The sequence below is a fragment of the Sarcophilus harrisii genome, chromosome 2, assembly GCF_902635505.1.
Source record: "Sarcophilus harrisii chromosome 2, mSarHar1.11, whole genome shotgun sequence".
Taxonomy (NCBI): Eukaryota; Metazoa; Chordata; class Mammalia; order Dasyuromorphia; family Dasyuridae; genus Sarcophilus; species Sarcophilus harrisii.
Genome location: NC_045427.1, coordinates 29,594,698 through 29,621,830, shown reverse-complemented (window position 1 = coordinate 29,621,830; position 27,133 = coordinate 29,594,698). Strand labels below are relative to the sequence as shown.

At 42.1% G+C, this 27,133-nt stretch overlaps 1 protein-coding gene across 1 annotated transcript in view; it reads right to left on the bottom strand.

Moving 5' to 3' along the window:
* The window catches only part of DNAH6 (dynein axonemal heavy chain 6), a 189,518-nt gene that overhangs the window by 36,801 nt on the left and 125,584 nt on the right, over nt 1-27,133 (bottom strand). The window contains exons 54-63 of the mRNA XM_031949760.1: nt 26,491-26,694; nt 22,393-22,518; nt 17,672-17,836; nt 14,574-14,641; nt 12,574-12,754; nt 12,198-12,377; nt 8,374-8,607; nt 4,630-4,765; nt 2,000-2,148; nt 958-1,148 (exon numbers count right to left, since the gene is read on the bottom strand). Coding sequence (XP_031805620.1) covers nt 958-1,148; nt 2,000-2,148; nt 4,630-4,765; nt 8,374-8,607; nt 12,198-12,377; nt 12,574-12,754; nt 14,574-14,641; nt 17,672-17,836; nt 22,393-22,518; nt 26,491-26,694 — 1,634 coding nt within the window. The remainder of the gene's footprint in view (nt 1-957; nt 1,149-1,999; nt 2,149-4,629; nt 4,766-8,373; nt 8,608-12,197; nt 12,378-12,573; nt 12,755-14,573; nt 14,642-17,671; nt 17,837-22,392; nt 22,519-26,490; nt 26,695-27,133) is intronic.

Below are 27,133 nucleotides of genomic sequence, written 5' to 3'. Positions count from 1 at the left end.
AGGAGAAAACGGATGCACAAAGTAGGCAAGTAACCTTTTTAAGGTCACAAAGGGAAGCTGGAAGCAGGATTTGAACTCGGGATTTCCTGACTCAGTAATATGATCTATGCACTGTGCTACCTACTTCTTACTTTACATAACAAATTACTTTTGAATAGATGTTTTTAAAAACGTATTTTAATCTAGTATTTTTTATTACATGGTTAAATGAAAAATTTCCTACTAGGACAAAACTTTGATTTTATTGGAAAAAAGTGATTTTTTTAAACAACAACAAAAAAAGCATTTAAATGAAAAAAAATTTCCTAATAGGACAAAACTTTGACTTTATTGGGAAAAAAAAAGATTTTTAAAACAACAAAAAAGCATTTTACAGAAAACAATCTATAATTCATTTCCTGCATTTTATTTAGGAATTCCATAGCCAAAGAAAGACTATATCTTTCTGTCCACCTCTCCTCTTTGCCTTCTCTCTGTGTGTCTCTGTCTCTCTACATCTCTGTCTGTCTCTATCTCTTTCCCTCTCTCTCTGCCTTTCCAACAATGTCTCTGTGTCTCATTTCTCTCTGTCTCTATTTCTCTCAAGTACATACATACACATAGATCACTATGATTTGTAATTTATGATGAACTAGATGAACTAGATTTGTAATTTATATTGAATGGAATAAAAATCAACTAGAGAGTATAATACAGAGCTAAACTTGTAATCCGGAAGACATGGGTTTAAATTTGGCATCAGACACTGGGTGTTCAAATCACTCAGCCTCAGTAAACTCCTCTGAAAAATGGGTATTGGAACAGCATTCTACCTCACAAAATTGTTCTCATACTTTTTTTTCCATGTAATTTTCACATTTTATTTTTAGCTAGAAAATTTATTACAAGGACCTAGTATCAAGCGAACTTTAAAGTGCTTTTTAACATTACCTGCCATCCTCCTCCTCACACCCTTACCTTTCTGAATATCCGCTTTCTCTTGCAAATCTCTGAAAGGCTCCCATTGGATCGGAGCCAGTGCTTAGGATGAATACCAGAGGGGTAAAGCAGGACATATCTTGATAGAGAGTTGCTAGATCAACTGGTGGATTCTCTATAAATTGTTTCCCTAGATTTTCTATCACAAATTCTGTTATTGCAAAAACCACCTGGAAATTTTAAAAGACATATAAGACATATATTTTAAAGGAGATTAAATTTTTAAAAAAGTTTTCTCTTTTGACACATGAATTTTCTCTTCAGCACTATGGAACACTTTATTCTTTTGAGGGAGAAGACGGTCAATAGTGTCATTTGTGGCAGAGTGGTTAAGAAGGTTGAAGATGGAGAACAGGAAAAATTGGCTGCACCACCAAGTTGTCCACTTATTGATTTAGAAAATACAAACTAACACGATCCATGCTGTACTGTGCTTTTATTTATTTTGTAATCTGATTTAGGGGGTTTGGGGAAGTTTTGCCAGCAGCTGTTGGCTCCTGATGGTAAGGTAATTTCTAAGGTAACCTGCAAGTCTAATTCTTTAATTCAGTGCTCTATTTTACTTCAAGTTGCTCCCAACTTTCTTGGTTGGTTCATATTATCTTCTTAGCTGCTCCCAGTTTCTCCTTTTTTTCTACTGGCTGGACATAAGACCATGGTAGTATTTATTTATATATTTATATTACATATAATATGTAGATAAATATATATATATATATATACACATATATTTATATTATATATTTGTGACTACCTTGGAGAGCTCTTAGCCACTGAATACCAGAATCCTTGCTCCAGGATAATCTTTCTGAATAATTTTGAAATCACTCAAGATAAATAATCTGATATTCAGACCTTAGCTACAGCATTATTAGTAGATGAAATTCAGAATGAGGTGCAGTTGGCCCATGGCTACTATCGAAATAACACAGTAAATCAGGTCTAATCTGTGAATCACAAATTGTGGGACAGGGCAAGAAAAATGCTCTCTGGGCCTCTAAAAATGAAATCATAATCCTACCTTTTCTTCTTTAAAGCATTTAATAAGAATGAGTTTCTGAAACATGGTCAACTTTGCATTCCAATAGTTTGAATCAGCTGATTCTTGGCCTGGTATTTCTTGAGCATAGCCTTCCCAGGATGTGGGGTTAATATAGGTTTGAAAATTTCCTGAATTTTGAAGAAGAATGAATTATTAATTTTTAACCAGAAAACGATTATGGTTCAATTCAATACAATCTTTATGATGGGCCTACTAAGTGCTAAATGCTTTGGAAAATAGACTAAATAAGACATTCTCCCTTCCATCATTAGTTGAGGAGGGGGAATATGATACATACGAATAATTGAGATTGAGGAGGGGGAATATGATACATACGAATAATTGAGATTAAAAATAACAGTATAGTACATAAGTGTCAAGAGAGGACAATATAATGGCTGCCATGTAAGGGGGCAAAGTTGTATTCTAGGGTGCTTTCTAGGGTGTCCCACTCCCATATTAACCCAAAGGCCACTTAACCAGTGGTCTAAAGTCATCACTTATTCATTGGTACATATATTGATAAGGTAGACACAAAGGCAATATTCACTAGAGGCTTGTAACAATGGGTTTCCTAATGCTGAGTGGGATTCTTTATGAACTCTAACATGGGCTGATGAAATATCCCGTCTTTTGAGGATGGTAAGAAATGTTTGATGTAGGAATTAGATAAGAGAAAGCATTTTATTAAGTGCTTACAAGGCACCAGACACTGGGATTACTAGTATAATAAAAATATACTAGACAGTCCCTGCTCTCAAGGAGCTTACATTCTAAAAAGGGAGTCCACATGTAAAGGAAAGCTTGGAAGGAGGAAAGCTAGAAAAGTGGAATCATTGGAAATGTTCAAAAAGTGCTGTGAGTGAGTTAAGACCAATGCTGGGTGGTTCCAGGGGTAGAGCTGGATTTTCTGATGGGGAGAAAATGGAGGTGACAGTTCAAGTAGAGAGATGACATAGTAAAGTACCATGGAGGATAAGGTTAAAACTGGGTAGGTCCCAAGGGCAAAATTCCATATGTAGCTCCTCTAGTCATTTGGCTTATAAGGGCAGGAAGTCATAAACTTAAATTATTTCTGAAGGATCCCTCCAAAGGTGAGTTGTGGGCCTCTATCGGATACATTCTTAAGGCTGTTTGATATTATACCCATTCTTTTGAAAGTTCCATGTTTTTTACAGAGTTGAGAGCAATTTCATGTCATGAGGGGAAGCAATGAGGCACAATGCAAGACACCAAACTTGTAGTTCCCAAGATCTGAGTTCAAATCCTGGCTTTGCTACTATCCGTGAGTTCCTTCGGTAAGCCACTTAATTACCATGGGCCTCCCTCAGTTTCTTCACATGTAAAATGAGAAGATTTCTTTTGTTTTCTCTAGCTCAAAATCTACAACCCAATGATCTACGTAAGAATTAAAAAGTCTCAATTTGTGGTTGCCATCATAAATATGGTGGTATAATCCAGGCTGGTGGTGAGTCTGTAATAAATATCATAACCACCAGGCACCAAGGTCATGGCAAACAATGGCTGCATAAGTCCATATATCCTCCCTTAGACATCTTGGTCTTCTGGTATGTATATCACATCCTTTGATAGGTTGATGTACTTGACAGGCTAATATAATAAAAACTAATGCCTATGAATGGGGTTCTTTCATCTGGGTCAGGGCTGCTGTTCTGCTGAAGCTCATTTGATCATTTAGATGCAGGGGTCCTCAAACTTTTTAAATAGGGGGCCAAGTTCACTGTCCCTCAGACTGTTGGAGGGCCGGACTATAGAAAAAACAAAAACTTTTGTTTTGTGGGCCTTTAAATAAAGAAACTTCATAGCCCTGGGTGAGGGGGATAATTGTCCTCAGCTGCCACATCTGGCCCACAGGATGTAGTTTGAGGACCCCTGATTAGAGTCTCTTGAGTTTCCCAATAAACCATCAAAACATCAGCAAATAGAGATATCTTTTATTTATATATTTCTTTGGCTATTTCATTTTCTGCTTTACTATTATACCTAGAACTTTAATTTCAAATAAAAATAATTCACTATTTCTAGTTATTTACCACTATATTTCTAATTATTTAGGAATAAAACTATTTCAAATAGTAATGATGAGAGAGGATGATCTTGTTGGTTCCTTGTTCTTAGTGGGAAGACTTCTGTTTTCATTTTAAAACTAATACAGGTTTTGGTTCCAAGGAAATACTTTTCTGATAATAAGTAAAGCTCCTTCTTATTAGAATGTAAGGTCCTCCAGGGCAGGAACTGTTTTTGCTTTTTTTCTTTACTGCTTTCTCCTGGCACTTAGCACCTGGTACAAAGTACATGATTAATATTCTTAACCAATTCCCTCCCTCCACTATTTAAGGAAATTTCATTGATGGAAACACTGAATTTTTTTTAACCTGTTGAAGAATATAGTAGAGAAAGACAATATCAAATAAAAGAAGTCCAATAATAATTTGAGGATTAGGAAATCTCCCAGTGAAAAAAGACCAATGTTGCAATTAATTCATTAACAAGCACTTACTAAGTGCCTACTTAGATGCCATGGTTGATATAGGTGGAGAGCCCGAGGGAGACCCAATTGGAAAAACCCTGGCAACCTGTCACATTACCGAGTTTGATTGCAATGGGGGAGATCAATATCTGGAATGAAATTCCCTGAAAAGCCGGAAAGAGTTCTTCCAAGTCAAAACAAGCAAACCATATAACATCGAGGAGCCAGGGGACTTCAGGTTTGGCAGGGCGCTCCTGTAGTGAACAGACGGCAAAAGGAACAATAACTGACAAAGACAAATAACAAACAGTCTCTTGCCTAAGGGAAGTGACTAGCTATCCTGCTCAAGTAGGAAAAATCCTGGATTTTCTAGCAGTGTCTTTTCAAAAGAAGGCCAGCTAGTGAAAAGTAGGTGGGTTGAAAGAGTCCTGGGACTGGCTGTCTGGAGTCCTGAGTTCTAGTTTTGATCCTTGCATCTAATTAACCATATGGATCTCAGTTTTCTTACTAATAAAATGAGGAAGGCTCTTTTTGTACTATCATGTCCACAAACTGGTGGTTCTCAAAGTGTGGTCCAAAGAAACCTTGGAGTCCTTGAAACCCTTTCAGATGGACTACAAATTCAAAATTAGGTTTTTTTCTAATATGGCAAATATCTATAAATATAATACACATAAACAAAAACTCTTTGGACATATCCTCAATAATTTTAGTGGTATAAAGATACTGAGATCAAAAGTTTGAGAACTACTGTTCTAAAATTTGTGAAGCTGTTCTCATGGAGGGTTAAATTTGCTTCCCCACCCAAAGTCTACATATGAAATCCATCAGCTTCTAGGAATTGTAGTCTCTGTGGCTTCCAGGAGGATTATGTAAGGCCATAGATGGTGAGGGCTAGAGAGAGAATGGTATTGGAGTGAGAAAAAAAAACATGGTGGAGAGGGGTGGGGTAGGTCAGGAGCTGGACATCCTCTTCCCTATTGGGGTAGCTAGCAGTTGGATTAGGAATAGTGACTGGACTTGTTTCTTTTGATATGGGAAACTACTAGGTGGGCCAAGTTTATCCACCAACACAGACTGACACCTTCTAGTCTTGGAGTTGTCTAGGATACCAAGATGCTAAATGATTTTGCTCAGGTTAAGTAAATGACACAATAGATCAGACTGCTCTCCCTCTACCACACCCAACAGATTGCTTCTTAAGTGTGAGATTGGAGACAGGATACATTTATTATTCACTCCTCAGTCACTTTCTCTGAAACTAAATAAACTTTAAAGATAGGAAGGCTGGTCCTAAAGTTGAATTAATAGAGCAATGCAGGTCTTAATTAAGAATGAATGAAAAGGTAATGTGGGATACTTGGGAGTGACATGGTCTTCAGTGGCCCTATGGGTCCCAGCTTGCTCATTTGCCACATGGGGGTGGGTAAAGAAAGACACAGGGGACAGTGCTTTGTACTTTGTTCTTAAGACACGTAGGATATTCACAAGTCGGAGAAACCCTTCTATTTAGAACCTCTCCCCTTCAAATTCTCTCACTGTGGTTTATGCTCGCCTAAAGCTCTTTTTTCTTTTCCTGGCCCTCTTAAATCCTCTAAGACTAGGCCTTTTCTGTTCAAGTAATTTATTTGATGAAATCATTTTTTACTGTTAGGAAAATCTATATAGTGGGCCAATGTATTATTTCTCCCAGATTAAGTATTTAGAAGATAAGGAAAATTAAGAACTAATTCTAATGGTGGAAATTTTAGAAACTGTGGCAGATGTCCAATTTGGGCTCAGAAGACATTTTATTGTTTTTCAAAAAGTATTATATGGAATACCACCATCCTCCAGTGATGGTCATTGAGGGATAGACCAATATTGTTCCCTAGGGGCCTATATTTATTCATCCATTTCAAGGCTATGAAGCATCTGGGGCAGGAGAAGGGTCATTTACTTGAAGATCTTTCTGTTTTTTTTTTTTTCCCTGAGGGAATATGGGGTTAAGTGACTTGACCAGGGTCACACAGCTAGGAAGTGTTTGTCTGAGGTCAGATTTGAACTCAGGTCCTCCTGATTTCAAGGCTGGTGCTCTATCCACTGGGCCTCTTAGCTGCCCCCTTGAAGCTCGCTCTTTTCTCCCTATAAATACAATACGAAGGTCTATAAACAGTCCCAAGAGGAAAGTGGCCTGCTGCCCCAAACACGACCTGGAGGGCTGTGGAAAGGACAGCAACTGTGGCCACTTTCTGCCTTTACATCTGGGCTGTGTCTCTTCATTCCCATCTTTGATGAGTTACTTCTTCTGCAAAGCTTGTGATACACCCCAGGAGCTTCAAAAATGATTGCCTCCAGAATCAAATAACTTTTCAAAGAAGTCTTTCTTTTAACCCGGCCTTAACCTGTATTTCTGGGTTTGCTGGATATGACTCACCTTCCCACATTCTACCATCTTGCCAAACGGCCCTTTCCTCTGTTCCTTACCTCCCTCCCTTATCATCTGTCCCCTCTGCTTTTCAAGTATTAATATATAATTATATATTATATTATGATATATAATTAATATAATAGTATAATATGTAAGCTTTCAAGCTTAAGTGGCTTAAGCACTGTGTTCTGCATGAAGCCTTTCCCGAGTCCCCACAATCATCCTGGTATTTAGCTCCTGTATTTATTCGCTTTAGATTTATGCTTTATAGAACGCTCTATGTACTTGTTCATCAAATAGAATATAAGATGCACATGAGAAATGATTATTTCACTCATTGCATCTGTATCCCCGGGGTCTGAGATGTAGTAGGGTAAACGCCTGTTGATTATTTAGGTATTACAACTTGCCCCGAGATTTTCTAGAAGTCTGGCAGCAAAAGGCAGAGCTGGAAGGAGAGGGTTAGGAACCCCTGGGACTGGGCTAAGTCCATCATTAGTGAAGGGTGAGGAGGGAGCTTAGCTCCTGCTAAGGTGCTGATCTCATACAATGGGACATAAACCTCCCCCCTTCCCCGACCTGATCTCTGCTGGCAGGTGACTGAAATCTTTCCCTTGTCCAACGCTGAGCTCAGGGGCTTTCATTCTGAAGAAGTATTACATTACGGACACTTTCTGTCTTAGGTAAATGTATGTTACTGTTTATAGGAAAACAAGATTTGACCCACAGCGTAACCAAACCTGTGGAGTTTCAAGGCATTTGTATGGTGGAGTTTTATGGGATTTTAATAATACCTCACATTGCGGGGATAGAGGAGAGACAAAAATTATGGAGAGCATAGAAAGGGGATCTCCAATTGAGAAAAACAAGTCCAATCTCTAGGTAACTTTATAAGAATAAAAGTTTCAAAAAAGATGTGGATCTGCTTCTGTTAGGGAATTCCTTACCCAGAGATTCCCCATACCTGATAAAATCACAGGTCAAATCCCTACATATATATATATATATATATATATATATATATATATATATATATATATATATATATTTTTTTTTTTTTTTCTAAATATTTTCCAATCCCCATCTTTACAAGATTCCCTGGGAGTATTTGACCCCATCTTTCATGTGAGGAAACTGAGGCACTGAGAAGTTATCTAGCTCTGGATCTCTGTGCTATTCTTCAGCCTCATTCAGCTTCCTAGAACCTTTCTAACTCCCCGTTATTCTCTCTACAGATAAAAGAGGGGATATTTCTTTGCCTCAGTTGTTACTCAGCCTTAATCACTGAATGGAACTGTGGAAGACCTTAGCTTAAAAAGGCTCCCATTGCATCCAGGGCTGCTCCCCGAGCTCTATTCCGTCCCTGGACAGATGGCTCTGGTGGGGAAGGTGAGGCCGGGACCTCCCTCACACCGAAGGGCTAACTCCCACAGCCCGAGACAGAAGCAAGACCTTTTCCAAGCCGGCTGAGCCGCGGAGGAAGAAGTTCCACTCGTCTTCGGTTAATTCTTCTTTCTGGCGCATGATGTCCACGCAGAGCATGAAGCTGTAGATGAGCTTGTGCTGCTCGAAGAGCCCCCGGGACACGTTGACGTAGGCTGTGAGCAGCGTCTGATCGAGCAGGATCTGCAGGCGCTGTTGCAGGTTGTCGTTGCGCTCCGAGATTTCGATGGTCGTGTTAAATAACTGCAAGGGAGAGGAGAGAGTCTCGGTGGAAGTTCCCTGTCACAAACTCAGGATCTTGGAAGGGCCTGGCTCTGACAGCAGCTGCGTGGAGCAGAGGAGGGAGTTCTTGGCTCCGAACAGGCGCGTGCTCAAATTCAGAGGTAGACACTTACAAGTGGTGAGCACCCACACAATCCTGCTGGGCCTCAGTTTCCCTCTCTGTAAAATGAGGCACGAGACTTGGTGGCTTCTTGTCATTCAGACATATTTGACTCTTTGTGGCTCCATTTGGGGTTTTCTTGGCAAAGATACTGGAGTGGTTGGCCATTTTTCTACAGCCCATTTTACAGATGAGGAAACTGAGGTAGACAGGGTGAAGTGACTTGTCCTGGGCCACACAACTAGGAAGTGTATGAGGCTAGATTTGAACTACCCCATAATGGCCTCTAGATTCCTTTTAATTTTGACCTTTGCTCATTTTCCATAATGCAGCTTCTTTATTTTTTTATATAAGACTTTATATTTTCAAAACACAGGCATAGACAGTTTTCAACAATCACTCCTGCAAAACCCCGGGTTCCAAACTTTTCTTTTCTTCCTTCCCTTCCTCCACCCCATCCCCCAGATGGCAAGCAATCCATTATGTGTGAAACACATGCAGTTCTCCTATACATATTTCCACAATTATCACGCTGCTCAAGAAAAATCAGATCAAAAAGGGGAAAAAGAGAAAAAAAGCAAAAAAGCAAACAATAACAAAGTGAAAATTGATGTTGTGATCCATACTCAGTCCCCACAGACTTCTCTGAGTGCAGATGGCTCTCTTTATCACAAGACTACTGGAACTGACCTGAATCACACCTTGTTGTTGAAAAAAAAATAAGTCTATCACATAATCTCATTGCTGCCATGTACAATGTTCTCTTGGTTCAACTCAATTCACTTGGCATCAATTCCTGTAAGTCTCTCCAGGCCTTTCTGGAATCAACCTGCTGATCATTTTTTACAGAACAATCAGCTTCCATTACATTCATATACCATAACTTATTCATCCATTCTCCAATTGATGGGCATCCACTCAGTTTCCAGTTCTTTTCCACAACAAAAAGGGTTGCCACAAACATTTTTTCACATGTGGCTCCTGTTTCCTTTTTTATGATCTCTTTGGGATAAGCTCAAGCAGTGACACTGCTGGATCAAAGGGTATCACAGTTTACTAGCCCTTTGGGCATAGTTCCCTATGACTCTCCAGAATGGTTGGATCAGTTCATAACTCTACCAACAATATCAAATATTTTTTCTATAGTATTTTATTTCTCCATCTCCTCTCCATAATAATCATCATTATCATCATTGTAATAGCTAGCACTGAGATGGCACTTTCAACTTTGCAAGAGCTTTAGAAAGCTCACCTCATTCACAACAATCCTGGAAATTAGTTAATAATAATTGCTAACATTTATATAGTGCTCACTATGTGCCAGGTACTGTGGTAAGCAATTTATAAATATTATCTCATTCAATCCCCACAACAACCCCGGGAGGAAGATGGTATTATTATTATTAAGCCCATCTTACAGAGGGGGAAACTGAGACAGTCACAGATGAAGGGACTTGCTTAGGGTCATGTAGTGAATGTTTAAGGCCATAATGTGAACACAGATCCTATTAGTTCCAAGACTAAAACTATCATCCACTGTGTTACCCAGCTGCCTAGGCTGATGGACTCACAGAATGGCTTCTTTTTCTAACAGTGTTCAAATATAGGGTAAGAAGATTAAATTAGTTCATTTTGCCATTTTCTTAGTTGAGACAAGTTTCCCTGGTGACACTGAATAGGGTGTGCAGGAATGTGTTTCCTATAGTAGAAAGAAATCTCTTTAGGGGTAGGAATTCTGCCTTTTTTTAATGCTTCTACTTCCAGTTCTTAGCAAGGTCTTTTGCTCATAGTAAGTACTTAATAAGTGGCTGTTGAATTTATTTTGAAGAGAAAAAGGTCAGGCGAAAAAGGCAAAATCTCTAAAAGACCTAAAGAGGAAGTCTTGTGAAAGTTAGTGTTGGGAATAAACATCCTTCTGTTTCCATTGCTTGTATGGGAAAGAGACTAATAATTAAGAAAAAATTCCATGTTAGATTGTAAAGTAAAAAAGAAAGGTTACATAACTGAGTTTGCGAAAATTAGCTGTCATGTTCCAGAAGAGGGACAAAATTTTTCTAAAACAAAAACTTGAGAGGTCAGGGTAGGGGGATGGATGAGGATGGAGGATTGGAAAATACCATATATCATAAACCTAAGATCAAAGCATCATTAATGTTTGGATTGTGAAAGGATAAATTGTATTCAGGAAAAATGGAATAAACTTCCCAAGACAAAGCCTTTCACACACCTAAGTCATGCTCTGGGCTTGGCCCTTTGGAAGTAAAATGATCAATGTGAAGTTGTACAAGGGTATCTTCCCTTTAGGATTCTTTATAATAATCTGGGTTCCATGGCTCTTAAGAAGAAGTAGGGCAGCTAGGAGGCACAGTGGATAGAATACCGCCTGGAGTCAGGAGGAACTGAGTACAAATAAAATCTCACTAGCTGTGTGACCCTGGGCAAATCACTTTACCCTGTTTGCTTCAATTTCCTCATCTGTAAAATGGGTTGGAAAAGGAAATGGCAAACTACTCCAGTATTTTTGCTAAGAAAACTTCAAATAGAGCCAACAAAGAGTTGAATACCACTGAAATGATGCAACCATAAGAACTGCAATAGCTTTAAATCACAGTGACTACTAGGGGAGCCTTGGGTTCTTTAGATGGAAAAGTCCATCTTTTCTAAATGATGGAGAGGTCCTTAAAGTCCTGTGTCAAAAGTCCATCCCCCATGTGGGAAAACCTGGACACTAATGCATTGTTGGTGGAGCTGTGAACTGATCCAACCATTCTGGAAAGAAATCTGGAATTATGCCCAAAGGGCTATAAAACTGTGCATACCCTCTGACCCAGCAGTCCCACTAGTGGGAAAGAAATCATAAAATAAGGAAAAGATCCCACGTGTGCAAAAAATGTTTATAGTAGCTATTTTTGTGATGGTGAAGAATTGGAAAATGAGTAGATGGTGAATGGCTGAATAAGTTATGGTAAATGAAAGTAATGGAATATTATAGGTCTATAAAAATGATGAACAGGCTGATTTTAGAAAGATTTTGGAAAGATTTACATGAATCAATGTTTAGTGAAACAAGCAGAACCCAGAAAACATTGTGCACAGAAACAGCAAGACTATGCAATGATCAACTATGATAGACTTGGCTCTTCTCAGCAGGTTGGTGATCCAAGACAAACCTTGGATGGAAAACGCCATCCAAATCTAGAGAGAGAACTACAGAGACTAAATGTAAATCAGCACATACTATGTTCACATTTTTTTCTCTTGTGATTTTTCCCTTTTGTTCTGATTTTTCTCTCCCAATATATGATTCACAAGGAAACATGTAAAAAAAAAAATTGAATGTAAAAGTCCACCCCCAAAAGGAACATGTCTCTGTGAGAATTATATGGTCTGCTCCAAGCCAAAGGAAACTTGGGAAAGGTTCAGAGGAGAGCCAAATTAAGAGAAAACCTACCTGCTTAAAGTATTTTAAGGAATACTGATACATGGGGTCGATTTCGGATAGGCTGGCAATGACGAAGTACATGACGGATCCCTGGGTTGCCACAGGCCGGTACTTCTCCCGAGCGGCATTGATCATTTTTTCTGTGGATTCTGCCTCTTGCAGTCTGGTTTTAATGGCCCCCGAAGTGACCTAAAATACAAAATTGATGTGATAACATCAGGGAATGGAGAGAGATAGATCTCTGTCTGTCCCGTCTCCGACTAGCTGAATTCTGGCTCCTTGGTCAGTCAATGCGGATGAGCCTTAATTACAACGGGCCAGGTACTATAATAAATAAATTGAGACTACACCTGCCCTCCTTACAAGGTAAAAACACTTCTCTTGCCTTTGAGTCCTGGAGGGTGCCGATTAGTTCTTCGTTGTCCAGAATGTTTCCTTCAGACGTGAACAGCATTTTTAGGATTTTGTCCTCAATGGCTTTCAGCTGGTTTTTGTCCGTATTGATGCTCACAATGAGCTGGTTTCTTTGCTCTTCTAGCTCGGGTTTTTCAAGCCTCACGACGTCACTAGAAGAGATATTGGATCGTGTTAGGGATGGCTTCTCTGGACCTCACTGGAGGTGAGCACTCACTGGTCCCCATGGAGCACTCACTGCTCTCTTCAAAGCTCTTGGGGAGGTGAGGGAGCATGTCATTCTCCCACTCCCTGCTCAAGGCATCCTATTAGCTATCATGCTCCTGAGAAAACCTGCCCAAGTCCTTCTCTTTCATTTCCCCCTTTCCTATCCCTAAAAGGACCCATGGCAAAGTAGTAAAAAGTTGGCCTTGAGGCGGGCAAGATCTGCTTTTTTCACATTTTTCACATTCTGCCTCTCACACACACTGGTTGTACCATCCTGGGCAAGTCACAGCCTCTCAGTGCTCTAAGCCAGAAGTGTCAAATGTGCTCCCTGTCCAAGCTAAACCAGATCAAAAGACTGCCAAATCCTTTTTGGCAGTCTGGTGAAATCTATGGACAGCTTCTCAGAATCATGTTTTTCATATTTTTATATACAAATACAGTTTTAAGTTTTAAATTTACATAAATTATTTAAATTCAAAAAGTAAATTTTAATTTTAATTTAATTAAAAATTAAATTTAAAAAAAGTAAACAAAAAGTACATTTCACAAGTTTACAAAAAGTAAAGTTAAATTTTAGTAATTTAAATTCAAAAGTAAAAATATTGAAATTTAAATTACATTTAATTTTAAATATATAAAATTAAATATGCATAGTATATATTTAAATAGCTTTTTATTATCATACTACATGCAAAGATAGTTTTCAACATTCATCCTTGCAAAACCTTGTGTTCCAAAACTTTCTCTCTTCTTTCTTCCACCCTCCTCCCCTAGATAGCAAGTAATCCAATATGTGTTAAACATGTACAATTCTATATATGAATTGTATATTTCAAGGGAAAACAATTATACGGAAATATAGTTACTCAAATATTTTTAAAAACCCTAAAAGACTTCCTGCTCTGACTAAACTCAACCTGTACCAGTGGAGTGCTCTGATTGTTGCCCAATATCTAACCCTCTGTAGTTCTCATCTGTCTCTAATATAAATGATCCCTACATGAACCTGTTTTTCCTTTCTTAAGACTTAACTTCTCCTTGCCTACAGAGGTTTTACAATCTAGCATGGCAGACAAAGCATATGGGAAATAAGGCAAGCAGACTAATTTGCATACAAATTTGATCATAATGAAAGTATGAGGAGTAGAAAGAAGGTGATTCTCTCAGTGAGGGTCCAGAGGAGGAAATGATCATTTCTGGCTCTGGAGAACAGGAAATTTCCATTGAAGGTAAGAGGTTTATGAAACTGACCTTTATAAATGGGTAGCATTTCATGGTGGAAGTAGTTATCTCCTGATGGTGATGATGATGTTAATAATATCTAGCAGTTATTTGGTGCTTTAAAAGTGTGCACACTTTACAAATGTTATCTCACCTGATTCTCACAATAACCCCAGGAGGTAGGTGCTATCATTATCCCCATTTCACAGATGAGGTAACTGGATCAAACAGTTTAAGTGACTTGCCTAGGGTCACACAATTAGTAAGGACTCAAGTCTTAAGTCAAGTCCAGTGTGTTTTCCCTTACTTAAATGCTATAATTAGACACAGTCAGGAAAGAGAAGAATGTTTTTGGGGAACACTGAGAAGAATCTGAAGTATTGAGGTTTTTTACTGTTAGTCAAATATGCAATTTATTAAGCACTTAAATGTGAGGCACTGAAGTTTTGGGGATGCAAAGAAAGGCAAAAACACAGTTATTGTTTGTTTCTTCTGGTATATGTGAAAGGGTAAATAGAGGAGGAAAAAAATAATGATTTATACCTTAGCAACTGATCTTCCAGACCAGATTTGGTCACAGTGAAATTAATGATAGTAACTTTAATGCAGACCTAAAAAAAATGCATGGCAGAGAAAAGATAAATATTTAAATAAGGAATGATCAAAGAAGATTAGCTCATCATTAAATCATAGTTAAAGGGAAAAAAGTCACCTTAAATCCTACATTTTCAAATAGAGTAGCACATAGTTGTATCATAACAGTGCACATATGTAGATATACCTGAAGCCAAATTGAGTTCCCAAAATGCAACTAACTATACACTGTAAAAGTATAATAAAAATGATGGGTCTTCAACACAAATGCTACTCTTTTCCCAAAGATATTAAACTTATAAAGAAGCTACATGAAATTTATAAGAAAAATACATTTCATTTAAATGAAATGTTATGTCCTTTGGCTTGATCTGAAGGTTTTAACATTAGGAATAGTTCATATGGGTTCAGATTTTTTCTACCCTAATGAAAAGAGTATATGACTTATTTCAAACTCAAATGAGTCTTATAAAAATTTAAATGACTAATTTATAAAAGTGTGCTACAGGTTGCTTTCTTAAGCATCTCACTAGAAATTTGGGCATGTGTGTCCTAGAATGCAAGCTTAGTTTTGTGTCTGTGATCAGACACACATAGAGTTGGAATTATTATCTTCTCCATCACCCAAATGATACATTTTTTCTCTCACAAAAACCTTGTATCCATTTGGTAACTTGGTTTTTCATAGCTAGATTTTACCTTGTCTTCTTTTACCCCAAATGATTCTATCTAAAATGCAATTGTTTCAGAGGAACTCAACAGAGACCTATCACTCAAATGACATTCAAAGCTTTTTAAAGGGAACTAAAAGACTAATGCATGATGTGTTTAACTCCTTTGTAATTCTGTTATGGATTTTAGGCATTCTTGATCTGAATATGTCTCAACTGACTGAATATGACTCAACTCAGCTCAACTGAATATGTGTCAACTGAAATGAGGCTAGAGGAATATAATTTAGAATTATAATAATCATAGGGACAGAACCTAGATTTATGATTTTATTGGTAGAGACACTTCCAGGTGAGGAAAATTCCTCTATTAAAACAGGTTAACACCATCTTTGCAAATATAGTATCTTAGATGCCTAAAAGATTGAGACATTAAGTTAATTTGCCCAGAGCCACCACATAATCAGGATATATTGGAGGCCGGACTTTAACCTAGTTTTTTTTTTATTCCAAAGTCTTATTCACTAACCATTACATCACATTGCCTCTTACAATAACTCCTATTTGTATAATCTTTGAAGAACATTTCTTAGAATGACTCCTGAGATCTATAATGGGAATATAGAAAGAGAGAAGCCTACCCACCACTTTATGGAAACCCTTAAAAATGGCAGGAAAGCCACAATTTCCCATCACTCCCTGGGAAATTGGCTCAGATTTGTAGAGGAAGTGAGTGGCTTGGGAGTGTGTGTTGGGAGAGTCCTCTCCGGGTGCCCCATAATTTGGGGTGAAGGGAAGATTTGGGGAGTTTATCAGTTACTTTCAAGTATCTGAAGGGCTGTTGCATGGAAGAGAAATAAGGCTCATTTCAGTGGTTCTCCAAGCGGAGAATGCTGGGGATCCCTGAAACCCTTTTAGAGGGTCTACAGATTCAAAAATAGTTTTTATTTCCACTGTGGTAAATGTCTATAATTACAACCCAGATAAACAAAACCGCTTTGGAGAGAGCCTCAATCATTGTTAATAGGATAGAGAGACTGAAAACAAAAGTTTGAGAACCACCGGCTTATTTGTTTGCCTCCAAGGGCAGACCCAGATAGCCACAAAACCCCCTGATGAGAGGAGCTGTCCAGCTGGGAAAAAACTTCTTAAGGAAGTTCAGGCCATTGTCTGCAGGCTTCATGGCTGAGTTACACTAAGGCTGCCTTCCAAGTGAGGGCTGGGTCCCGAGGCAAACTTGCAAATCCTGGGATTCTACGGTAATTACAGCAGTGATTTGGGGGAGGCGACGGGCACCTCCCCGACTCCCCAGTGTCAGGGGTTTAAGCGAAAACCATCTGCATTCCCAGTCACCCATGAGCTTCAGACGGAACCATTGTCACTTAGGGGCGTGTCCGTAGGAAGCGACTTCAGGCCCTGGACGGCACCACGACACTTATTAATCACTCCCTAAAGGTGTGCGTCATTGTACCCAAGCTCTCACACACTTAATGTGTCAATCAAACCTCACCGCCAGAGTGGGAATGGATGGGGATTATAGGATCACTTAGAGCTCAAGGAGCCCTTACGGATGAGGAAACCCAGCCACGCATGAGTCAAGTGAGCCCTTGCATCCCAACAGACACTTGGGGCATTTTCTCTGCCTGGCCCCATGCCTCAATGGCCTCCCTCTTCCCTTTCCCTGTTGATCTGCTTGGCTTCCTTTAACAAAGCCTTCCCCGCCCTGCTTAATCCCAGTGCCTTTCCTCTCTTCATTGTTTCCTATTTACCTCCTGATAGCTCATTTTCATCTTTATTTGCATCTTCTCTCCCCAATTAGAATATAGTCTTTTGAAGGACAAGGACTATCTCTTGTATCTTTTTGTGTCATTAGCAATTAGTCTGGCACATAGTGGGCACTTAATTAACATTTATTGATCGACTGATGATACCAGAGGGTTGCTAATGACAAGACATGATTGCTTACTTTAATGTTAGCGATCACATGCTATTTGCTGTATTTGCATATATTTGCAAACTACTTTGCATATGTTAATTCCTACCAACCAGTACACTAACTTTATGGGGCGGGTATTATTCCGGTCCTCATTTCAGGGCCGCACCGGGAGGGGAAGTGCTTGGAGGGTTCACACACACAACGGGTCCGGGCTGGGATTTGATGCTTTCTCATTCAACCCCGCAGTGCATGGCCTTCTGGGCCGAGGGGAGGGTCGAGGGACAGGGAGAGTCATTCAGCCAGGGGCCCCAGGCCCGGCGAGGCTCTCCCCGTGGGAATAACCCTTGTCAGGGACGAGGAAGGGCCGGCGGCGGGGGGCGGGGAAGGGGGGAGGGCGGCTCCGAGCCCGCAGACCCAAGGCCGGCCCGAGGCGCCCGTACCTCGGGGAGATAGTGGGGGTTGGGCATCTTGGTCGTCATGTAGAACTTGAAGTTCCGGTCGTAGTCGATGTCCGAGTCTCCGAGGCGGATGAGCATCCTCCCCCCGCTCACGAACGTCTGCTTCAGGAGAACCGGCTCCAGGGCCGGGTCCAGCGTCTCTTTCAGCTTGGACAAAGAAAACACAGCTCTGAGCGCGGCGCCCGCCCTCGGGCGGGCTCCGGGGCCGGAAGGCCGCCCCAGGATAGCACGGAGGGGCCGCGGGCGCGGCGCACACCGAGGCTCCCCTCCGCGGCCCCTGCTCTTCCCCGAGCCTCTCGGGGCCACGGCTCCGGCCTCGGCGCCGCCCGGTGAGGGCCGCCTTAAAGCGGGCCCAGCCATCCCGATGGCGTCCAGAATGTGCCCCCCCGGGCGGGGCACCCGGCCCGGCTCCCAGGGGAAGTCCCCTCCCTCCGGGAGCTTCCTCAAAGGCGGGACCCGCCCCCCGGCCTGGCCCCGCGCCCCGCGGGGCCCCCCCCGCTCCCCGGGCGGCCCGAGGGCTCCCCCCCTCCCGCGGCCCGGGGCCCCCAGCCTCCCAGGCGGCCCGGGGCTCCCAACGCTCCCCGCGGCCCGGGGCCCCAGCGCTCCCCGGGCGGCCCGGGGCCCCCCCAGCCTCCCCGGCCCTCCCCGCGCTCCCCGGGCGGCCCGGGCTCCCCCGCTCCCCGGGCGGCCCGGGGCTCCCCAGCGCTCCCGGCCCGGGGCCCCCCCCCAGCCTCCCCGGGGGCCAGGGCTCCCCCGGCGCTCCCCCGGGGGCCCGGGGCTCCCCCGCTCCCGGGGCCCCGGGGCTCCCAGCCTCCCCGGGCGGCCCGGCTCCCGCGCTCCCGGGCGGGGGCTCCCGCGCTCCCGGGGCGGCCCGGGGCTCCCCCCGCCTCCCGGGCGGCCCGGGGCTCCCGGGCTCGCGCCCCGGGGCTCCCCCCAGCGCTCCCCGGGCGGCCGGGGCCCCGGCCCCCGGGGGCCCGGGGCTCCCCCCCGCGCTCCGGGCGGCCGGGGCTCCCGGGCGCTCCGCGCGGCCCGGGGCCCCCCCGGCGCTCCCCGGGCGGCCCGGGGCCCCGCCTCCCGCGCGGCCCGGGGACTCCCGGGCGCTGCGGGCGGCCCGGGGCTCCCCGGCGTCCCCGCGGCACGTGGCCCGGCCCCCCGCGCGGCCCGGGGCTCCCCAGCGCTCCCCCGCGGCCCGAGGCCCCCGCGCTCCCCGGGCGGCCCGGGGCTCCCCAGCTCCCGCGGCCGAGGCTCCCCCGCCCGGGCGGCCCGGGGCTCCCCGAGCGTCCCGCGGCCGTGGCCCGGCGCTCCCGCCAGCCCGGGGCTCCCCGCGCTCCCCGCGCGGCCCGGGGCCCCGCGCTCCCGGGCGGCCCGAGGGCTCCCCCCGCTCCCCGGGCGGCCCCATCGCTCCCCAAGCGCTCCCCGCGCGGCCCGAGGCCGGCGAGGGTCACGGGAGATGGGGGAACAAAACAGACAAAGGCAAAAGACACAGAAGGTTCCGTCTTTTAAAGCTAGTTACACAGAGCCAGGGTCCCGGCCAACGCCGGGGCCTCGTTGTGGCAGTTCGGCTGGGCCGGGACCCGGGGTCTTGGTCCGGGGGCATCGGGCAGTTTGTGTCGGGGTCGGGACCTGGAGTCTGGGCGCCTCGGGGCTTCGGGACCAGCTCTCTCCATCCTGGGCCCCCGTGCCTCATTTCTAATGCAAAGGGCTCCTCCCCCTTCCTCCCGTTCCCTCCCGTTCCTCCCCGGCCTTCTCTCTCCTTCTTTCTGTCTGTCTCTCTCCCCTCCCTCCTCTCTCTCTCACTTTCTCTTTGTCTTTCTATCTCACTTTGTCTCTCTCCCCCTCCTGTCTCTTTCCCTCTCTCCCCTCTCTCCTTCTCTCTCTCCCCTCTCTGTCCCTCTCTATTCTCTCCCCTCCCTCTTTTCTCTCTCTCTCCTTCCTCTCTTTCTCTTTTGTTTCTCGCTTTTTCTGTCTCCGTCTCTCTCTCCTCTTCCTCTCTTTTCTGTCTCTCTCTTGCTCTGTCTGTCTCTCCCTCTGTCTGTCTCTCTTTGACTATCTCTCTCTCCTTTTCCTCTCTCCCCTCTTTCTCTGTCTCTTTGTCCCTTCTCTCTCTTTCCTTCTGTCTCTGTCCTCTCTTACTCTTTCCTCTTTCTCCTCCCTCCTTCCCTCCCCCCCTCTTCTCTGTCTCTCTCCTGTCTTTTGGTCTCTCTGCCCCTATCTGTCTATCTGTCTGTCTCTCCCCTCCCTCCTGTCTCTCTCCTCTCTGTTTTTCTCTCTCTCCCCATTCCTCTCTCGCCTTCCTCTTTCTCTCCTCTCTTTCTCTTTTTCCACATACAGTCTCTTCTGTGTCTCTCAGTGTCTGTCTTTGTCTCTCTCACTGTCTCTCAATCTCACTGTCTCTGTCTTTGTCTCTCCTTCGGTCTGTCTGTATCTATCTCTGTCTGTCTCCTTTCTCTCTGTCTCTGTCTCTCTGCTGTCTCTCTTTGGCTCTCTATCTCTGGCTTTATCTCTCTTGCTCTCTCTGCCTTTCAATCTCACTTTCTCTGTCTCTGTCTCTGACACTCCTTTTCTCTTCATCTCTCTCCTTTCTCTTTTTCCTCTCCCCCTTCTCTGTCTCTTCTCTCAGTCTTTCTTTCTCTCTCTTTTCTTTCTGGCTCTTCCCCCTGTTCCCCCCCCGCTCTCTCTTTCTCTGTCTCTTCTCTCTCTCACTTTCTCCATCTCAGTCTCTCTCTTTCCTTCCTCTCTCTCTCTCCTTCCCCCTCCCCCCCCCTCTCTCCCCATACACTCTCTCTGTCTCTCGGTGTCTCTTTGTCTCTCTCTGCCTTTCAATCTCACTTTCTCTGTCTCTCTCTGACTCTCCTTTTCTCTTCATCTCTTCACTTCTCTTCTCTCCCCCCTCATTCTCCTCTCTTCCTCTCTTTTCTCTCTCTCTGACTTTGTCTCTCTCTTTGTGTCTCAATCTCACTTTCTCTGTCTCTGTCTCTCCCCCCCCCCCCCGCCTCTGTCTCTCTCTGACTCTCTGTCTCTTTCTCTCCTCTTCCTCTCTCCCCCCCCTCTGGCTGTCTGTCTCTATCTCTTCTCTGTCTCTCTCTTTTTGTCTCTATCTCTGTCTCTCCCCCTTCATCTGTCTCTGTGTGTCTCTCTGTCTCTCTCTCCCCTCCCTCCTTCTCTGTCTCTCTCCTTCCCCTCTCTCTCTCCCTTCCTCTCTTTCCTTCCTCTCTCTGTCTCTCTCCCCTCTCCTTTTCCTCTCTCTTTTCTGTCTCTTTCTCTCTCTCCCTTTGTCTCCGTCTGTCTCTCTTTGACTCTCTCTCTCTCCTTTTCCTCTCTCCCCCTCTCTGTCTCTTTGTCCCTTTTCTCTCTATCTCACTTTTTCTGTCTCTCCTTCCTGTCTCCTCTCTCTCTGTTCTCTCACTTTCCTCTCTCTCTCCTCCCTCCTTCCCTTCCTCTCTCGTTTCTCTCTCTTCTCTCTCTCTGTCTCTTTCTCTCTGCCCCTCTGTCTGTCTCTCCCCTCCCTCCTGTCTCTCTCTCCTCTCCTTTTTCTCACTTTCTCCTTGCTTTCTGTCTCTTTCTCTCTCCTTTCCTCTTTTTCTGCACTCTTTCTTTCCTTCTGCTCTCTCTCTCTCCCTCCCTCCCTTCCCCCCTCCCCCACTGTTCCTCTCCTTCTGTCTCTTTCTGTCTCTCTCACTTTCTCTGTCTCAGTCTCTCTCTCCTTTCTCTCGCTCTCTCCTTCCTCTTTCTCCACACACTCTCTCTCTGTTTCTCTCTTTGTCTCTGTCTGTCTTTGTCTCTCTTTCTCTGCTTCTCAATCTAGCTTTCTCTGTCTGTCTCTCCCTCTCTCTGTCTCTGTCTCCTTTTCTCTTCTCTTCTCTCTCCTCTCCTTTCCTCTTCTCTTCTCTTCTTTCTTTTCTCTCCTCTTTCTCTTCTCTCTGTCTTTTTCTTTCTCTGGCTTTCTCCTGTTTTTCTCTCTTTCTCTCTTCTCTTCTCTTCTCTTCTCTTCTCTTCTCTTCTCTTCTCTTCTCTTCTCTTCTCTTCTCTTCTCTTCTCTTCTCTTCTCTTCTCTTCTCTTCTCTTCTCTTCTCTTCTTCTCTCTCTCTCTCTCTCTCTCTCTCTCTCTCTCTCTCTCTCTCTCTCTCCCTCTCTCCTCTCCCCTCTCTCCCCTCTCTCTCTCCCCTCCTCTCTCTCCCCTCTCTCCTCTCTCTCTCCCCCCAACACACATACATACATACACACACACACACACACACACACACACAAAATGAACTTTTCCCCTATTTCCTTAAAAGATCTTGACATCACTATTGGGTCACTGGTATTGTGGCCGTCCATATCCCCAAAACTTTTACACAAATGGATTTTTTTTGGGGGGAAAAAAGTCATTGAGAAAATTATGAGGCTATCTTAATATGGAATGTCCTAAAGTCTTGATGTAATTTTAAGATTTTTAGAACACTGTATAGTATCTAAACACCAAATAGTTGGTGGCAAAATGGAAAAATTAATTCAGTCAACTGATTATTCAGTTTCAATAGCACAAAAAACTGCTTTGGTTGATTTTAAAATAGAAAAGCCAGATTCTTGTGGCATTCTATAGATATAGGATGTTCAGGCAGCCCAGTGCCTGATAACACAGTAGATAATAAATACTTATTAAGGGAATAGGAATAGGCAAGTAGAATTAGGATCTTATTTTAAAGGAAATGAAAACAAACCTCTTCTAGCAAGACTGGTAACCCAAGCCTAATGGAATTTTCAAGTGTGCGCAGGAATCCAGTATCCGTGAGCTTAATTATCTTTAACCCATTATGAGATTCTTTGTTTCTTATCCAACGATTTGCCTGAAAATACAGGAGATCAATGAAAGTTATTTTGCTTGATAAAAATAATAACTTTGGCAATATTTGGATGGAACGTAACATTTATGAAACACTTTACATATATCTCCTTTAATCAGATAGCCAGAAAGCCATGGTTCTTAGATCAAAGTAGGTGTCTCCCTTTTCAAAAAAATTTTATTAATTATTTTTATGTTTCACTAACTCTCCCAATGACACCTTAGCTTCAATAATTCTTATTGTAACAAAGGAGTAAAGTTAAGCAAAAGAAATCCACACAGTGACACCTCTCTGTTTACTTCACCACCAGGTTCCTTGAAGTCATGATCATTCACTGAATTGACCAAACTTTTAAAATCTTTCACTGTTTTCATTTCTATTGACTTTAAGCTCTTTGAGAGCAAAAACTATTGTTTAGCCGTTATAACGCAGACACTAAAAATGTTGTTTTTTTTGTAAAATTTTTTTTTTTGCCTTTGTTTTCAATCCATGGTTACCTTAAAACGTTTCCTTTTTTTCTTGGCAAAAACATAGAATTATTGGTTCCTTCTCATTCTTTTTTTTTTAATGATAAAGCCATTTTCCAAAACATAAAGTGTTTTCACTTCACCCTTCAAAACCTTGGTTCAAATTTTCTTTCTCCATCCCCATGACCAAATAATCCAATGGGTTAAAATGTTGCTTTAAACATTCCATTTATTCTCTGGGTAAATCGTAAAAGGAAAACTGGGAAAAAAAAAGCAAAAACCCAAAACCAAAAATGAAAAGTTATTTGTGTCCCCTCAATCCTATAATCCTTCTTCAAACTTTCTTCAAGACCTTGGAAAGAATCCATCATTTTAAAATGGTCACCCTGCTTTTCCTTCTTAATTTTCCTCTGTATCTCAGAAGCCCTTTTTTGTTCTTCATAGCTTTTCCCCAGCTGATTTCATTTTTTCCTTTCCTGGATATTAGTTTCCTTGCTTCTTTAGGACTTGGTTTGACCAACTAAAGAACCTGACCCATGCCCAAATTTCCTTGGGGGGAAATTTTGATTAACTCAGGGTTTTGAATCTAAGCTATTTCTCCCAAGGTTTGGTTCCCTAGAGGAATTAATTTTACCTTGTCCCTGACACATAATAAATGCTTGTAAACTGACTGACTGAAGAAGGGACAATTTGATTTGTAGACCTAGAGAGCTGGAAGATGAGATCTGGGACCTTCCAAATCATAGGAGGAAGAGGAGGGAGAGAAGGGAAGGATTGATTTAAACTCAGGTTTTTCTGACTCTAAGCCCAGTATTTGATCTACTGCACCACCAGCTGTTACTAGCAGGTAATGTCCCATGGACTGAAATCCTACAGGGAAGGATGGAAGGAAGGGAGAGTGAGTGAAAGAAAAAGAGAAAGAAAAAAGAAACAAAGAGAGAAAGAACAAGAGAGAGAAAGAAGGAGGGAAGGAAGGAAGAAAAGAAGGAAGAAAGAGAAGGAGAGAAGGAAGGAAGGAAGGAATAAAGAAAGAAAAATGTCAAAGATAAAAACAAATCTGATGAGGAAGAAAAATAGTTTTCTGAATAGATGAATGTAGGTACATAAAACACTCTCCAAATAGCTTAGATTTCCCAGGTTGCTTGAGGCTTTCATTGGTGTCTTTGATAAAAGAATAGATTGCATCCTTATCAAATTTGCAGCATCACCAACATGGAAGAAAAAGTTAAATACACTAGACAACAAGACTGGTATTCCAAAATATTTTCACAGGTTAGAATAGTGGTTTGAATCTGCTAAAATGAAATTTTAAAAAGAATAAATGTATAATTTTATACTTCTCTTCAAAAAATCAACTTGTCTCTCACACACATTGCTTTCCTTTCCACTCTGTCTCTATAGCTTGCCACAGATTGTTTCCCAAGTCTTCAGTGAGCTTTTTCATCTCTTTCACCTTTAGAATCACCTTTAGATGTCATCTCTTCCATAGGGGCATTCTTATCCCTCAGATGCTATTCTTCACTCTTCATACCATTACCTTGCATTTGTATTGTATGTATGTGTGTGTGTGTGTATTAGATTTTAGATATATGTATTTCTAGATATATTGTATATATATTTTTTCTAGATAGATTATGTAAACATATCTATCTACTTATCTTTACACATGTACATGTTGCCTTTAGAATATGTTATTTTCCTCTGTAGAGTATAGTTCTTTAAGGACAGGGACAAATCCATTTTGTCTTCAAATTCCCAGCCATTACAACTACACTACACTATGCTACATAACTATATATTCAGAGCTTGGCACATAGTATATAGTATGGCTTCAAGAAGTAAGTTGGCTGAGTTCTGTGCTCTGTAACCCTCTTTTGTGGCTATTGAGAGACATAGTCACCTTTCTCTTGCTTTTGTGGTTAATTATAATTATAATTATAATATTGTCTCTTGATCCTTTCACTGCGGCCATTGATGGATAGAAGGTGATTTTTCTGGTGAGAGGAGGAATAAGTCTCTCCCATTCCTTCTCTCTTTTTCCACCCCTTTTTATCTCTTGGGAGTTGGAAAGTTTACCTGGCTTCATATCCCATGGTGTTCCTAGTTCCTAACCAGGAACTGATTTATTGGATAATCGTGTATAAGGTTTGGGATTATCATCAAGGAGTCTATTTTCATTATTTAGATTTCTATCTAAGTTGTGAAGTGAGTAATTCTAACAGAGTCCATATACTTGTTAGTCCAAATGATACCCAATTTGCATGCTCATTAGTGAGTCAGTCATTCCATTGATAATCCATGTGCTTCATGGTCTCCATTAAATAACCATCTCTCTCTGAAGAAAACTTGATGGGACTCAGCTTCTGGATTTTCTATGTCCCAAACCTAAAGATCTCCTTGGTCTTGTTCCCCAACTGTTTTGGGGTATAGTAGGTCCATTGGAGTTAACTCCTCATGGAAGTTAAGGGTTATCCAACTTTTATTTGGTTTTTCTCTCATTCCTCCCAATGACTGGTCCATGTTCTTTGCCAAACAGACACCTCTCTGCTGAAAATCCGTGCACTGCTTCCCTCACATCATTCTTGGCCACAAGCACAGTCCCATGAATAAGACCTGGCCACCTGAAAACAGTATATTTGCTTACCTCCAAACTCTTATTCTGCTTTATATTTTGATTTTCATTTTGAAGCTTCATTGTGCCCATTAAGCATCTTTTCGTTGCCCTTTAGATGACTGACCTGTCATTTCCATTCATCAGAACCTGTGGCATTCAGGAACTTCCAGACATACTAATTTTTCTTTTATTTTTAAAATTCATTTTCCACTTAAGTACAAAAAAAGATGGGGAAAGGACATTTCCATGTACACAGCAAACATAAAGAGAAAGTTCAATACACAACCATAATTTTCCATTTCAGATGTTTCCAGACAGAAAGGATTTTTTTTGTTAAAATGATGGGTTTTTTTTTTCAGGAGAAACTTAAGAGTTATTAAAAACACTGCACAATTTTCTAGAGGCATTTAAGTGTTTTTTATTTTTCATTTCTAGGTCTAGCTCATCTATCCATATACAGGCTCCCTTCAAGATAGAGATTCTAAAAGAATTTGGAATCTTTTACTCAACTGCATATCAAGGTAGGTAGATGGCACAGTGGTTAGAGTGCAGGACTTGAGTCAGAAAGTCCTTAGTTCAGATCCTGTTTGCAAGTTACCGAGCCTTTTGTGCCTCAGCTTCCTTATCTGTAAAATGGGGACAATAATAACACCTGCCTTCCAGGGGAATTATCATATGCAAAGCATTCTGCAAACTTTAAGAACTACATAAATTTTTGCTAGGTCTTATTAAGTCATGGACAATAAGCATTCTTTATTGATTTAGTTTTTCCCATATGGATAGATAGGCTGTATTCTCTATATAAGTAATGGATTCTTAAACATACTTTATCAAAGTTTCAGAGAAGCTCCCTTAAATTTATTCAATGATTGCTTTTATTCAATGATTTCTCACCTGATCTTGGGGGTCAATCATCAAAGGCCATCGTCGTCCTCGAGTCACCAGAATACCATTTTCAGTTGATACCAGATCACGTGGCAAGCCATCGGTATTCCACTGCCTTATCTCATAAGAATCCCCCAGGATGTTTATTAGGCTGAAGTCATCACTTATTGGGATCTCAAGTAAGACACATTGCTCAATCCAGCAATCTATCAACTGCCAGAGAGGGGAGCTCGTTAGATGTGTGCTCAAAGAACAAGAGAAAAAGCAAGTTTGGGGAAAAAAGAAATTCCACAGATTGATAACAAAGTATCACAGAAAGAACTCTGAACCTAGAAACAAGAAAGGCCAAGTTCTAATTCTAGTGATCCGGATTATTAGTTATGCATCTTTGGGTAAATCTCACTCTCTATGAATCTCAGTTTCTTCATTTATAAAATGGAAATAAAACTATTCATAGTAAACATCTCTTAGTGTGAAAGTCAAATAAAGTCATGTATGCAAACTGCTTTGTACTTGTAAAGCATGATGTTAATATCAGAGTTAATTGATTTCACAAAGAGAACCATGATCATCTAAATCAATTATGTTCAGCATGCTCGACTTAACAAGGCAAGAAATGAGACAGAAGGATGGCCATTTAAAAAGCTTTAAG